The sequence below is a fragment of the Pseudophryne corroboree genome, chromosome 1 (assembly GCF_028390025.1).
Source record: "Pseudophryne corroboree isolate aPseCor3 chromosome 1, aPseCor3.hap2, whole genome shotgun sequence".
Classification (NCBI taxonomy): domain Eukaryota; kingdom Metazoa; phylum Chordata; class Amphibia; order Anura; family Myobatrachidae; genus Pseudophryne; species Pseudophryne corroboree.
Window position 1 is genome coordinate 1,046,335,629 of NC_086444.1, and position 15,676 is coordinate 1,046,351,304.

At 45.2% G+C, this 15,676-nt stretch overlaps 1 protein-coding gene across 3 annotated transcripts in view; it reads left to right on the forward strand.

Moving 5' to 3' along the window:
• MTUS1 (microtubule associated scaffold protein 1) overlaps nucleotides 1–15,676 on the forward strand; it is a 460,214-nt gene that overhangs the window by 317,227 nt on the left and 127,311 nt on the right. For all 3 annotated transcript variants that reach the window (XM_063920828.1, XM_063920830.1, XM_063920829.1), the window contains 2 exons: nucleotides 9,075–9,212; nucleotides 12,271–12,369. In XM_063920828.1, the coding sequence (XP_063776898.1) occupies nucleotides 9,075–9,212; nucleotides 12,271–12,369 (237 nt within the window). The remainder of the gene's footprint in view (nucleotides 1–9,074; nucleotides 9,213–12,270; nucleotides 12,370–15,676) is intronic.

The following is a 15,676-nucleotide window of genomic DNA, read 5'->3' on the forward strand; positions in this document are numbered from 1 at the left end:
AAGAATGCTAACTTGCATGTTCCCATTTATCCTCCTCACCAAGCTTATCTGAAATTCGCAGCACAGGATTGCCATTACCAGTTCCAGACGTTGCCGTCCGGATTCTCCACGGCACTGAGGGTATTCACCAAGGTGATGGCGGAGATGATGGTCCTCCTTCGTCAAAAAGGAGTCAATATAATTCCTTATCTGGACGATCTCCTGATAAGTGAGATCCAGGGAACAGTTGGTGCAGAACATTGCACTCTCCCTGTCAATACTCCCACAACATGGTTGGATCATGAATTTTCCAAAGTCGCAGTTGGAACCAACGACAGGATTGTCCTTTTTAGGGATTATTCTGGACACAGAAGTATGGAGAGTATTTCTTCCAGTGTAAAAGGCTCTGGAAATCCAGAAAATGGTCAAACAAATATTGAAACCAACAAGCGTATCGATCCATCAATGCATTCGGTTGTTGGGGAAAATGGTAGCGGCCTACGAGGCCATACAGTTTGGCCGATTTCATGCCAGAGTATTCCAGTGGGGCCTGTTGGACAAGTGGTCCGGATCCCACCTACACATGCACCGGAAAATAATCCTGTCCCCCAAAGCCAGGATTTCGCTCCTGTGGTGGCTACACAGTTCTCACCTACGAGAGGGACGCAGGTTTGGGATTCACGACTGGGTCCTAATAACCACGGATGCAAGTCTCCGAGGCTGGGGAGCTGTCACACAGGGGGAAAGCTTCCAAGGAGAATGGTCAAGTCAGGAAGCCTGCTTTCACATAAACGTTCTGGAGTTGAGAGCCATTTACAACGGCATTCTACCAGTGGTATATCTTCAAGATCATCCCGTGCAGATCCAGTCGGACAATGTAACAGCAGACGTGTACATAAACAGGCAAGGCGCAACGAAAAGCAGAGCAGCAATGGCAGAGGTGACAAGGATTCTCCTCTGGGCAGAAAGACATGTTAGAGCTCTGTCAGCAATTTTCATTCCGGGAGTGGACAACTGGGAAGCAGACTTCCTCAGCAGACACAATCTCCATACAGGAGAGTGGGGCCTCCAGCAAGAAGTCTTCGCAGAGGTGACGAGTCTTTGGGGAGTTCCTCAAGTAGACATGATGGCATCTCGTCTAAACAAGAAGCTTCAGAGATATTGTTCTAGGTTGAGAGACCCTCAAGCAATAGCAGTGGATGCACTGGTGACCCAGTGGGTGTTTCGGTTGGTATAGGTTTTCCCTACACTTCCACTGATTCCAAAAGTTCTCAAAATAATAACAAGAGTTTGAGCAATCTTCATTGCCCCAGACTGGCCAAGGAGGGCTTGGTATCCAGATCTTCAGGAGTTGCTCATAGAAGATCCTTGGCCGCCTCCTCCTCCTCGAGAGGACCTACTACAGCAGGGGCCATGTGTGTATCAAGACTTACCGTGGCTACGTTTTACGGCATGGCTGTTGAGCGTCGGATCCTATCCTGAAAGGGTATTCCCAAGGAAGTCATCCCCACTCTTATTCAGGCCAGGAAAGGAGTAACGTCTAAACATTACCACAGTATTTGGAGAGAATATGTGTCTTGGTGTAAATCCAAGAAGGCTCCTACGGAAGAGTTTGAGTTGGGACGTTTTCTCCAGGTTTTGCAGGATGGTGTGGAGGCGGGCCTCCGATTGGGATCATTCAAGGTCCAGATTTCGGCCTTGTCAGTGTTCTTCCAGAAACAATTGGCCTCTCTTCCAGAGGTACAGACCTTCGTGAAAGGGGTTCTGCACATCCAGCCTCCAGTGGCACCATGGGACCTTAATGTGGTGCTGCAGTTCCTTCAATCAGATTGGTTTGAACCTCTGCAGGAGATAGTATTGAAAGTTCTCACTTGGAAAGTGGTGATGCTTTGGACTTGGCATCCGCAAGGCGGGTGTCTGAGTTGGGGGCCTTGTCTTACAAGAGCCCTTACCTGATCTTCCATGAAGATAGGGCAGAGTTAAGAACTCGTCAACAATTTCTTCCAAAGGTGGTTTCATCCTTCCACATAAATAAACCTATTGTGGTGCCAGTAGCTATTGACACTTTCACTGAGTCCGTCTCTAGATGTGGTTAGCGCTTTGAAGATTTATGTCGCAAGAACAGCTCGGTTACGGAAAACAGAGGCTCTCTTTGTCCTGTATGCTCCCAGCAAGATTGGGTGTCCTGCTTCTAAGCAGACTATTGCGCGCTGGATCAGAGGGACAATTCAGCACGCTCATTCTACGGCAGGCTTGCCGGTACCGAAGTCGGTGAAGGCCCATTCTACTAGGAAAGTGGGCTCATCCTGGGCGGCTGCCCGGGGTGTCTCGGCTTTACAACTTTGCCGAGCAGCTACTTGGTACCCCATGGTACTGAAGTGGACCCCAGCATCCTCTAGGACGTATGAGAAAATAGGATTTTAATACCAAGAGGCACACCAAGAGTGCAGGTTTTAGTGATATCCAGGCTGCAGCACAGATGGTTAAATCAAAATAACTGAGCTTCTAATTAAGTCACCTGTGCTGAAGCCGGGATATCACTAAAACCTGCACTGTTAGTGTGCCTTGAGGACCGTTGTTGGGAATGCCTGCCGTAGAGGATGCTGGGCACCCGACCCAGTGCTTACTTTACCTGCAGTTTGTTCTTTATAGTTACACAAGTTGTGTTTCATTTGTTTTCAGCATGTTGCTGTAAATTGTTCATGCCTGTCGGCGTGTGTCTTGTTGAATGCCATGTTGTGCGGCATGGTTGAGGTGTGAGCTGGTATGAATCTCACCATTAGTATAAAAGTAAATCCTTTCCTCGAAATGTCCGTCTACCCTGGGCACAGTTACTATAACTGAGGTCTGGAGGAGAGGCATAGAGGGAGGAGCCAGTTCACACCCTTGAAAAGTCTTAAAGTGCCCATAGCTCCTGCGGAACCGTCTATACCCCATGGAATTGAAGTGGACCCCAGAATAATCTATGGACTAGGAGAAAATGATTTACCGGTAGGTATTAAAATCCTATTTTCTCAGATTTCTAATAGGGTTGCACAAAATGAATCTGCAACTCAGGCTTTACAGAACTCTGTGGCAGTCTGGCCCAGTTCTGGTACATCAGGGCTCCCCGCTGTATATTCCCATAAACGTGCTCTTGCACAGATCATGCAGGATGATACCGATACTGATTCTGACACTGCAGACTGTGACGGGGATGTGTTGCGGAGGACAGCATCTCTTGCTAAGGGGGTGCTGTTGATGTTAGAGGCTATTAGGGATGTGTTGAATATTGCTGATACAACACCCGAGCAGGTTGAGGATGCTTACTTCACTGAAAATAAGAAAGCCTCGCTAACCTTCCCTGCGTCAAAGGAATTAAATGCTATATTTGTAAAAACTTGGGAAAACACGGATAAAAAATTCCAGATACCCAAAAGGGTTCTGGTAGCATTTCCCTTCCCGGTAGAGGATAGGAAAAAATGGGAAAACCCGCCTGTTGTTGACGCATCAGTATCCAGACTCTCAAAAAAAGGTGGTTTTACCTGTTCCAGGATCTACCGCCTTGAAAGAGCCGGCTGATCGTAAAATTGATAATACGCTCAAAGCCATGTACACGGCTTCTGGGGCAATACAACGTCCCACTATTGCCAGTGCTTGGATTGCCAAAGCTATAATAAAGTGGCCAGGCACGTTACTTGAGGACTTGGATACTATGGAAAAATGTGATGTTTAATTGTTATGTAACATTTAGGATTCGGCAGGATTTCTGGTAGAATCCATGAAAGACCTGGGTTCCATGGCTGCGGGAATTTCGTCCATGTCCGTATCGGCTCGTCGAGAAACTGTGGTTGCGCCAGTGGTATGCCGATGCGGAATCCAGGAGAAGTGTGGAGTGGAGACCCTACTCTACACAGGTCAGGCTCTCTTTGGGGAAGCATTAGATGCGTGGATCTCCACGGCTATGGCTTGCAAGTCACCCTTTCTTCCCTCAGCTACCCCTGCTCCAAAGAAACCCTTTTCTTCAGTTACAGCACAGCCCTTTTGGTCTACCAAGCCCAGAAAGGCCAAGCCGGCCAACACCTTTTTTCGGGGAGGTCGGCCCAAGTTGAAGAAACCTGCGGCTGCAGGTTCCCAGGAACAATAAACCTGCTTCAGGTACACCAAAGCCCTCCACATGAGGGTGGACTGCACGCCTCGGAGGTGGGGCCAGAGGGGCCGGTGAAAGCGAGACTCGGACATTTCAGTCATGTCTGGGTGTCCTCCGGCCTGGACCCCTGGGTGCAAGATAGTGTCCCAGGGGTACAGGCTGGAATTTCAAAATCTCCCTCCCCACCGATTTTTCAGATCAGGCTTGCCAGCTCTGCTGGCAGACAGGACTGTCCTGCAAGAAGCCATCCAGAAGTTGGTGGAGGCACAGGTCATGGTGCCAGTACCACCTCATATGCAAAACAAAGGTTACTATTCGAACCTTTTCGTGGTACCGAAACCGGATGGTTCGGTCAGGCCCATTCTGAACTTAAAATCACTAAACCCCTTTCTGAGGAAGTTCAAGTTCAAAATGGTGTCTCTAAGCGCAGTGATATCGGGTCTAGAGGAGGGGGAATTCCTAGTATCCCTGGATGTCAAGCAATGCGTACCTCCACATTCCGATTTGGCTGCGGCATCAAGCTTATCTTCGATTCGCACTGTTGGACTGTCACTTTCAGTTCCAGGCCCTTCCATTCTGCGCCTCCACAGCACCGAGGGTATTCGCCAAGGTGATGGCGGAAATGATGATTCTCCTCCGCAGACGGGGTGAACATAATTCCGTATCTGGATGATCTGCTGATAAAGGCATCGTCCAAGGAGAAGCTGTTACGGTCCATAGCACTCACGACCCAGCTTCTTAGGGAACATGGTTGGATCCTGAATCTTCCAAAATCACATTTGGAACCAACCAGGAGCTTGTCTTTTCAGGGAATGATCCTCGGCACGGAGGTGCAGAGAGGGTGTTTCTCCCGGAGAAAAATGCTTTGGTGATTTAAACGATGGTCCGGGATGTCCTGAAGCCAGCCAGGGTGTCGGTTCATCAGTGCATTAGCCTTCTGGGGAAGATGGTGGCCTCTTATGAGGCTCTGCAGTACGGGAGGTTTCACGCTCAGTCCTTCCAACTGGATCTCCTGGACAAGTGATCGGGATCCCATCTACACATGCACCAGAGTATACGTCTGTCGCCAAAGGCCAGGATTTCACTCCTCTGGTGGCTGCAATTACCTCACCTTCTGGAGGGCCGCAGGTTCGGGTTTCAGGACTGGATCCTTCTAACCACGGATGCAAGTCTCCGGGGCTGGGTCACTCAAGGGGTAACCTTCCAAGGAAGGTGGTCAAGTCTGGAAGCCAGCCTGCCGATAAACATTCTGGAACTAAGAGCCGTCTACAACAGTATTCTCCAAGCGGCCCATCTTCTGAGAAATCGTGCCATTCAAGTGCAGTCTGACAATGTGACAACAGTGGCTTGCATAAACTGACAGGGTGGAACGAAGAGCAGAGCTGCAATGGCAGAGGTAACAAGAGTCATCCTCTGGGCAGAAAAGCACGCATTGGCGCTGTCAGCAATCTTCATTCTGGGAGTAGACAACTGGGAAGCGGATTTCCTCATCAGACACGTTGTCCATCCAGAGGAGTGGGGTCTCCATTCGGAGGTGTTCGAGGTAACAGGTTTTTGGGGCGTACCCCAGATCGACATGCTGGCCTCTCGTCTCAACAAGAAGCTTTGGCGGTACTTTTCCAGGTCGAGGGACCCGCAAGCAGTGGCGGTGGACGCCCTAGTGACTCCGTGGGTGTTCCAGTCTGTATATGTGTTTCCTCCACTTCCACTCATCCCAAGAGTTCTAAAGCTCATAAGGAGAACAAGGGTTCAAGCAATCCTTATTGCTCAAGACTGGCCAAGAAAGGCTTGGTATGCGGATCTTCTGGATCTACTGCAAGAAGAGTCGAGGCCTCTTCCTCTTCGGGAGTACCTGCTGCAGCAGAGGCCGTTCGCCTATCAAGACTTACCGCTGCTACTTTTGACGAAATGGAGGTTGAACACCTGATACTAGCTCGGAATGGCATTCCGAACAAGGTTATTCCTACCCTGATATAGGCTAGGAAAGGAGTAAGGGTGTGTACACATGGTGAGATCCTTGCTATGGCCGATTTTCACTTGCGATTTCCCTTGAACTCCCTGGAGCCCAGATAGCACAGATTTTGACTAACTTTTCTTAAGATATGGACTGTGTGCTTACGATTTTGGCTTATGTGAGATGTCATTGACATGTGAGATGAACTAGATAGTACACCAATCTAGCAAGGATTGACTTGCCTGCACAGTCTATCTTTTCTTGCGATGCCGACCTGGCGGGACCGTGCATCGGAATCGCAAGTTGACTTTCACCTTGCGATCTGCACTAACTTTTCTTGCGATTTTGACTATATAGTCAAAATCGAAAGAAAATATCTCACCGTGTGTACACACACTAACGTCTAAACATTACCATCGAATTTGGAAAAAATATGTACCTTGGTGTGAGTCTAAGAAATTTCCTGCGGTGGAGTTTCAACTGGGACTGTTTCTCCTCTTCCTACAAGCTGGTGTGGATATGGGCCTGAAGTTGGTATCTGTGAAGGTCCAGATTTCTGCCCTATCCATTTTCTTCCGGAAACAATTGGCTGCCCTCCCTTAGGTTCAGACCTTTTTGAAGGAAGTTCTGCACATCCAACCTCCCTTTGTACTGCCTTGGGACCTTAACGTGGTGTTGCAGTTCCTCCAATCGGACTGGTTCGAGCCTCTACAGGAGGTTGAGGTTAAATTTCTTACATGGAAGGCTATCACGTTGTTGGCTTTAGCTTCTGCTAGACGTGTGTCGGAGTTGGGGTCTTTGTCCTGTAAAAGCCCATACTTTATCTTCCACAAAGATAGAGCTGAGCTCCGGACACGTCAGCAGTTTCTTCCGAAGGTTGTGTCGGCCTTTCATATCAACCAACCTATTGTGGTGCCAGTGACTGCTTACTCCTGAGTCCTTGGATGTTGTAAGGGCTCTGAAAATATATGTGAAGAGGACTGCTCGTCACAGGAAATCGGACTCGGTTTGTCCTGTATGATCCCAAGAAAATTGGGTGTCCTGCTTCTAAGCAGACTATCTCTCGCTCGATCAGGTTCACTATCCAGCATGCTTATTCTATGGCGGGATTGCAGATTCCAAAATCTGTTCAGGCCCACTCTACTCGTAAGGTAGGTTCTTCCTGGGCGGCTGCCCGTGGTGTCTCAGCTTTGCCGAGCAGCTACTTGGTAAGGGTCAAACACGTTTGCGAAGTTCTACAAGTTCGATACTTTGGCCTCTGAGGACCTAAAGTTTGGTCAGTCAGTTCTGCAGGAACCTCAGCACTCTCCCTCCCATACTGGGAGCTTTGGTACATCCCCATGGTACTAATGTGGACCCCAGCATCCTCCAGGACGTAAGAGAAAATAGGAATTTGGTTACCTACCGGTAAATCCTTTTCTCGTAGTCCGTAGAGTATGCCGGGCGCCCGCCCAGCGCTTCGTTTTCCTGCTATTGTTATCTGATACAGTACAACTTTGTTTAGTTAAGTACTGCATTGTTACTTGGTAAGTACTGTTTCAGTGGTTGCTGAGTTTCTTCACGCTAAGTTAGCTTGATGTGCCTTGTATGTGTGAGCTGGTATGAATCTCGACACTATCTGCGTTAAAGCCTTCTCTCGAAGATGTCCGTCTCGGGCACAGTTTCTAGACTTAGTCTGGTAGGAGGGGCATAGAGAGAGGAGCCAGCCCGCACTCTTAAAGTGCCAATGGCTCCTAGTGGACCCGTCTATACCCCATGGTACTAATCTGGACCTTAGCATCCTCCACGGACTACAAGAAAAAGATTTACCGGTAGGTAACCAAAATACTATTATTCCAAATAGTTTGTGACCGTGACCCAGTGAATTATGGGAAAGGTCCTCTCGACGAAGGGAAACTAGACGATACACCAATCCTACACACAGCACTGTATCATTACGTCTATAGTTTCTTACAGTGCATGGGGGGGTCGTAATGTTTTCTACGCAAAATGTCTTATTAACCTTGTTTGAAAACTGCTCCTAACATTTAGCCTTTAATATTACATTGATGTGTTTGATGCTGTTACAGGGAATATGAATTTGGTGACTTCCTGAATGTCTTTTTATGCTTTATGATGTACTCCATTCATTAAGTTGTTATTCTAAATAGGGCAATTAAAGCCTTTGATGTACATTGTTCATAGTTTGTATATGAGGTGTATAGTAGATGTTTTGACTGTATTAACTTTTTAAACAGTCACTTTTTTATTTTATTTTTTAAAGTAAGGAAAGGGGGGCGGGTGGGGGGTTTGAGTCTAGACTTTTTTTGTCATTATCAAATATTTAAAAGGGATGGCAGCAGAGTCTGTTTCACATGTGAACTTGCTTTTACTGCAGAATTAGACCTCGATATAAAACCATTTTTCGATTTTTCTAGCTGTCTCTTAATGCGTAGGGTTGCCATAATATCTTGTTAATCCGGGACACATGAATTATACAGGTTTTGTGACTGGTTGGCTAAATTCAAGATTGGCTGTAACCTGGTTTTTTTCAGCCACAGAAATTGTGTAAACCATAGGTGTCCCGGATAAAAGGAATATAATTGCAACCTATTTATGAGTAGTAGTGACTTTAGCATTGTGCTGGGAAACTGTATTCTAAGTTAGTGACTCAAAGTATAAGTTTATTTAAAATGTTGAACTTGAAACCTGAATGATTTGATGATGATGATGATGAGAGTCCGTGTCATGGCTGGTAATTGTTTTGCAGGATGATAGAGGAGGTTGGTGCCTATACATATTAACAAGTGACCGGGTAGCATGGTGTTGGCAATAGACCGAACCGGCACATGGACACATACAAAGTTGTGTAGAATTAGAACAGTATTACTTTTGATTACCTTTCTTTTTTTTTCAGGTTACATAAAGTTATTAGAACGGCTCCTATAGATTTTATTTGGTTTCTCAATCCCTCCACTACTGAAAGTAAATGCTCCCATATATAATGTCTGTTATGTTTGTTCCTTTTAACAGCTACAGCTGCCACAAGCAGCACCAAGGCTGATGAAGTCCCTGCAAAATGTTTGCGACAAAATGGTGTCACTGGAACGCTGCCTTCAAGAGTCACCTTTTCCAGAGCCAGATCGCAGTCACTTAAAGTTGCACAGATCAGTAGGTGTCGCTTATGTATTCCAGATAGTGAATTAATGAATGCATAAATGTCATTTGTTTTAGAATCCTGCTCTCTTCCCCTCTTCTCTTCACCAATTGTCACTCTCCAGGGCTCAGAATTGTTAATGAACAGTTACTGAAAATGCATTGATAAAACTCATTGGATTGAATTACAGCAACCACTCAGGAGACTTTTTTTTTCGACGAGTATGTTCCACAGAAGTTAACTTGAAACCTTGGCTTCTGTAGTTGGAGCCTACTGTAACTTTAAATAGTGGGAGCACTGCATAAGACCGGATGTGGTGGTAATGCATATTAAGTTTATGACTTAAGCGGAATGAAGTACCAGTTTGACACATCTGTTAGTAATTGTCCTGGTCCTAGCTCTTGTGGACTTCCTCTGACTGCCTGGATTAATTTAAAAATAATGGTTCTTATTTCAACTCTCTGTAATTGTAATGTGGAACAATGCTTAATGTAATCCCCTGTTACTGTGTGGGGGGCATGAGGTGCCTTGGGAGGTACTGTAGTGCACATCCTCTATTCCACTTCCTCTGACCAAGGGGTCCCCGCACATGTAGGTCTCACAGTATGGTAACAGGTGGTATCACGTGGTGGTGGTGCAGTGCATTTCAAATACTGTGCACTAGACTATTTTCAATATAGGGCTCTTCATTTGCAGACTTTCTGTATTACAGCACAATACTTATGTTACAAAGCAATAATACAACCCCTGTCTCCTCCTGTAGATACGGTAGCATCAATACAAACATGGTGACATCATGCTTTAGTGCTCAGTGGTGTAACTCTGAGGCAACAGAAGCACTCCCCTCCAGCCACCAGTTTTGATCCATCTCTGCCTGAGGTGTTCTAGAAGTAGCACGCTTCTATTAGCACAGGCTGCGTTCCAGCCTGCTCCTGAACTCGCTTTCTGCAGCGTGGTGTTCATAGGAGCGATAAATCCTCTGGCCTTACTAGTGTATCTACATATGAAATGCAGGAACAGCTGCAGTCGCACACAGAATATAGACACTCCACATATCATTTTAATCAGCAGAATCTGCTTGTGTGTCTTTGTTTCCATAGCGATACGAATAAGATGCATTTTTGCCCCCCCCCCCCAAAAAAAAAGATGCCTGATGCTAACAGAGTTGAATGGCACACCTCAGGTCACTCATGCCAAGCATCTCCCGCTAAGTGGTTTATTGAGGCAAGATACATGAGGACACATCTGTAAACCTTTTTTTTTTTTTTTTTTCAAGCAAAAAACGTAAAAAAATTGTTGTACTGTTCAAATGACTAACTGCAGAGTTAAAGGCGTAAAAATGTTGAGGATGTACGTTGCATGGGTGTTACTGGTTTATCACTAATTTCCCACTTTAAAGGTAGAGAAGGTTTCATCACAATATACTAAGAGGGTAATCGCTGGCTCCCACACCCTGAAAAAAGATAAAAGCAGCTTAAGCGGTTTAGAAGTGCATTCAATTTTTTTTTTTACCATTGAAACTGAATTTCAGAGAAATGAAAATGATACAAATATTTCTGAATATCTAAAATGTAATCCAGATCATTTCTGTGAAGAGGAGATATGCAAAGGTTCAGCAATAAAAAGACTTCCAAACACAGCATCTCTGTCAGAGCTTAGGAGTAAATGCATCCATGAAATAAATGGATTCGATTGATTTACAGTATAAGAACTCACAATGAGATATTTAAACGTTGTTCTTGTTGTGACTTCAATTAAAATGTATTGGGTAAATATACAAATAATTTAATGTGCATACAGCACCCTGTAAAAAGAAAGTAGGGCAGTGAGGGAGCCGTTTTATACGTGTTAGATTTTCTAAAGTAAATTCATTACAGTATTTCCCCATTGTACAGAACAAGCTCTTGCAATGGGTGCTGTCCATGACTGCAGCAACCCAGTCACGTGGAGATAGTGGTTTTTATTCAGAAAGACACACTACAGATGTGTTCTCAATGCGTCATGCAGCACAAGATGACTGGTGCGAGTGACCCGCCAGGTCCCGTGAAACTCTTCTAACATCGGACGCATGGATGTTTTGAACAGAGAAGGGGACCTGCGTGCAGCTTCCGTTGCGGGACCCCTCCTTTCCGGCAGCTAGTAGACTCTGGCATAGTGCCAGGGTCTACTGCGCAGGTCACCGGGAACACCAGTGTGTGTACGCATTTTCCAAGTGATTTGTGCCCGCACTGCTGGGCTGTCATCGCAAGACTCCGGAGGGGTAAGTATACTCTATGGGTGCAGTGTGGCCATGGACCCATGTGTACCACACACACTGCACCTATTACAGAAACTCCTATGGTCTGGTGTCATTTTTTGCCAAAAATGTGTAATAAGCTGGGTACACACTAGACCAGGCATTCCCAACCACGGTCCTCAAGGCACACCAACAGTGCAGGCTTTAGTGATATCCAGGCTTCAGCACAGATGGTTAAATCAAAATAACTGAGGTACTAATTAAGTCACCTGTGTTCAAGCCTGGATATCACTTAAACCAGGACTGTTAGTGTGCCTTGAGGACCGAGGTTGGGAAACACTGCACTAGACAATATGTCGCATGATCCCACTGACCTATTGAGTACATCTAGTACAGTGGTTCTCAAACTCTGTCCTCAGGACCCCACACAGTGCATGTTTTGCAGGTAACCCAGCAAGTGCACAGGTGTATTAATTACTCACTGACACATTTTAAAAGGTCCACAGGTGAAGCTAATTATTTCACTTGCGATTCTGTGAGGAGACCTGCAAAACATGCACTGTGTGGGGTCCTAAGGACCGAGTTTGAGAACCTGTGATCTAGTATTTACCCATGATATGCACGCTCCCGCAGGTCGCTAGCAACTTCGACCCTGCTGCAGTCAATAGTCCATTATGTATTCTGCCTACAGTCCCCATTTACTTTTTCTGTAAACTGTTTTGAGGTGTGTGTGTGTGTGTGTGTGTGTGTGTGTGTGTGTGTGTGTGTGTGTGTGTGTGTATAGATACCCCTCCATCCAACTTATTTTATTTATTTATATTTTTTTTTTTTCTCAGGCACAAAGAAAAGCCCTGTTTTAAACCAAGGTATAGCAAAAACCTCCGGGTCATCAGCACTTTTACCAAAGCGAGTGGAACATAAAGTGGTCAATGGAGGTAAGAAAACTAGGATGCGTGTCTTCTTGCTATAATAGAACATGATCTGTGTAATGGTATTTTCTCATGTGCACTTTACATTTCATTTGGAGCTCGGTTGCCTTGAGTGCAGTAAATGGTAATATACGATGAGGTTAAAACTTCAGCATTACATAAAATAAAAAATGAAAAGCTGTTCTGTATTCTATAATGCTACATGGTGATAAACTGCTTCACAAGTTATGTCATTAGCTTTATTTCTATATCACTTCTCTGTAATCTCTCCCCTGTGGTATTGCTATAGCTGTGAGGACGTATTGCAAAATTTTATAGTAGAGTTCCAAATCTCTGACTAAAAAAATGCTGAATTTGGTCATCTATATAAAATGAAAATCAATGTTCCATTAATGACTTGTCTGGTCCCAAAGGGAGGATGCAACTAGAGTAGAGCGTATGAGATCATTGATGGAATCCTTCTATTTTATTTTTTATTTTTTTTATTTCTGCAAGCTAGCAGTGTATGGAATCCGGTAGTCAGAATGTCATAATACCGACGCAAGAATGCCGGCAGCGGGGCGAGCGCTAAAAAGCCCCTTGTGGGCTCACCACATGTTCTATTCCCACTCTATGGGTATCGTGGACACCCACGAGTGGGAATAGCCCTGCTGCAACTGTCGGCATTCTCTGCTGTCCATCAATATTCTGACCGCCGGGTGCTAGTGTCGGGCATCTTTTTTTTTTTTTGCTGAAATTACATGTTTAGTCACAGCACAATGCCTAGGAAGCACCAGGAGACTCTGCTGATTAATTTGATATGCAACACTATTGTGTGTGCTATCTGAAAGTAGTGTCATTGTCCAAGCATTGAACACCAGGCTCCTTAATTAGCCATCCCACGTGCAGTACTGCAATCTTTGTACTGACAGACATCCAGACCCTGGAGAGGGGAGGAAGTTTTGAGGTACCATGTGGACCAGGCATTCCCAACCTCTGTCCTCAAGGCACACTAACAGTGTAGCACAGAAGGTTAAATCAAAATAACTGCTGTACTAATGACTGCACCTGTGCTTAAGCATGGATATCACTAAAACCTGGACTGTAAAGATTTATCTGTCCAATCTGTCTGCTGGGCACACAATTCTGGCAATGTATGGGAGAAAATGAGAATCAACCATTTGTTCCCAAATTCTGAAAAATGGACAAAAACGATTGGATACATTTGTCAAATCAAATTGATTTAAACAACCATGGTCTGCTTTTCAATGTTTAAGAGGAAATGGTTGATTTGTTATTTGCTCCCATACCTTATCAGATTTTTGTTCCCACCAGAGAGATTGGACAGATAAATCTTTAGGTGTGTACCCAACATATAGGCCCTACACATTCAGCAATATAACTGAACAATCCGCGTTCATTCATCGTTGGTGCTGGATCGCTTATGCATGCAAGCCAATATGGACAATCTTGTCCATATTAGCTTGCACTGCTATGGAGCCGGGTGACTGGAAGAAGGGAGGGGGGAAATGAAGAAACTTCACTATCCCCCTGCCCGCCGGGTCGCCCTTCTGCCGTATCGGGGGTCTCACAGCTCGGCGGCAGGTTGCCAATTGTAGTAGGGCCCATTAGTGTGCCTTGACGATCGTGGTTTGGAATGCCTGATGTGGACTAATGATTCTGCAATCCCAAATTGCAGCACAATGAGCCATACCATCTACCGCTATCTCGCCTGGTATGGAGTCTGCCTTATGTACAGTAGCTTTTATGTATTTTTAAACTTGTTCTACTACTTTTGTCCTCTCTTGTGGGACAAATACATTTTTAATATTACCCTTTGGTCCCTTTTTCATATGCACGTTTCCTCATGTACAAGGTCATTTGGTGGAGCAAGAGTACTGCATCTGGAACGGCTAATTAAGGAGCCTGGTGTTCCCTGCTTACATAGTGACCTCTGCAGACATGACTCCTCTCCAGCGGTGCGGACTGTGTGGGTTCAGGTGGGCAGAACACTTTGGGGGGCAGTCTATGAGTACAGTCAGATTCAGACTGCTTCCTGCCATACATAGCACAGCTCTATCTCCAGACAGTGAGGATACTGGAAAGTGTTTAACTAGGAAGGAATGAGAAGATACAGAAGTGATCAATTATTTAGAATTTGCCATTTAAGGGCCGGATGTACTAAAGGGCAAATGCGTACCAAAAACAGAAAACTGTTGTTTTTGGACTTTGCCCACATTTCCCATATGTACCAAGCTCTTAATGCAATGCATTCCAGGGTTGGATGTGGTGGGTAACATCAACTTTTACTCGTACCCTTTTCATACAGAAATCTCTGCAATTGCTCGGCATTTCAGTGCCGGGTCGTTTTGCTGGGCTCTGGCTGACAACCTCACCCTCACACAGACCAGCAAATTACCGGGTCAAGAATTTCTACCTGGTAATTTGCGGATCAAAACTGGTATTTTGTCTGTGTGAAAGAGTCAACCCGTGTCGACATTCTCGTGTCTCCAACCCTGGTAAATTGAAGTCCCAGGAATTTCAATGCGGTTGACCCTTTAACACAGAAAAAGGACCTGTGTTTTTTGGCAGATTACCGGGTACAACTGCTTCACTCGGTAATTTCATGTTCTGTGTGAAAGGGGGATCATTGAGAACTACTGACATTTGCCTGATTGCAGAGATTGTCTCTAATGGTGTGTACACACGGTGAGATATTTTCTTACGATTTTGACTATATAGTCACCTTCTTTCTTGTAGAAAAGATAGTCAAAATTGACACTTAGCCAAAATCGCACATAGTATCGCAAGCATGCCGACCTAGCCCCTGTTGCATAGTGAGAATCAGGGTTAGCCCTAATCTCTCTGTGTGTATGCACCTTAAGGTTCTACAATAAGATTTTAGGTTAAGGGTACCGTGATTTTTGTCCAGGTCTTTTTGTATTTGTTTAAAATCTATAATAAAATGGAAAGTCTGATTTCTAGTGAATATGGAATAAATAATGCTGTATGCCAGTTACTTATGTCAGTTTTAAGTTATTTCAGAGTAAAACATGGGTGTTTTTGTCAGGTAACAACAAATTTGTCCACATCTGTGTTTACTCATTGTCTATAGAGAATTGTTTCTCTCAAATATTTTTCATGAAAGCAGAAAACTGCTGTCCAACTGTGATGAGCCATAAATAGGCCATGGATTGACCTCTCTGCATTGGTCCATGTCATGCTCTTCACGGAGTTGGGTAGCAAGGCCTGAAGTGGCTAACATATACAGTATATGGCACTTCTGATCAGATTTCACGTATTGTCTCTAGAGCGGTGTGTCCCAACCTCTGCC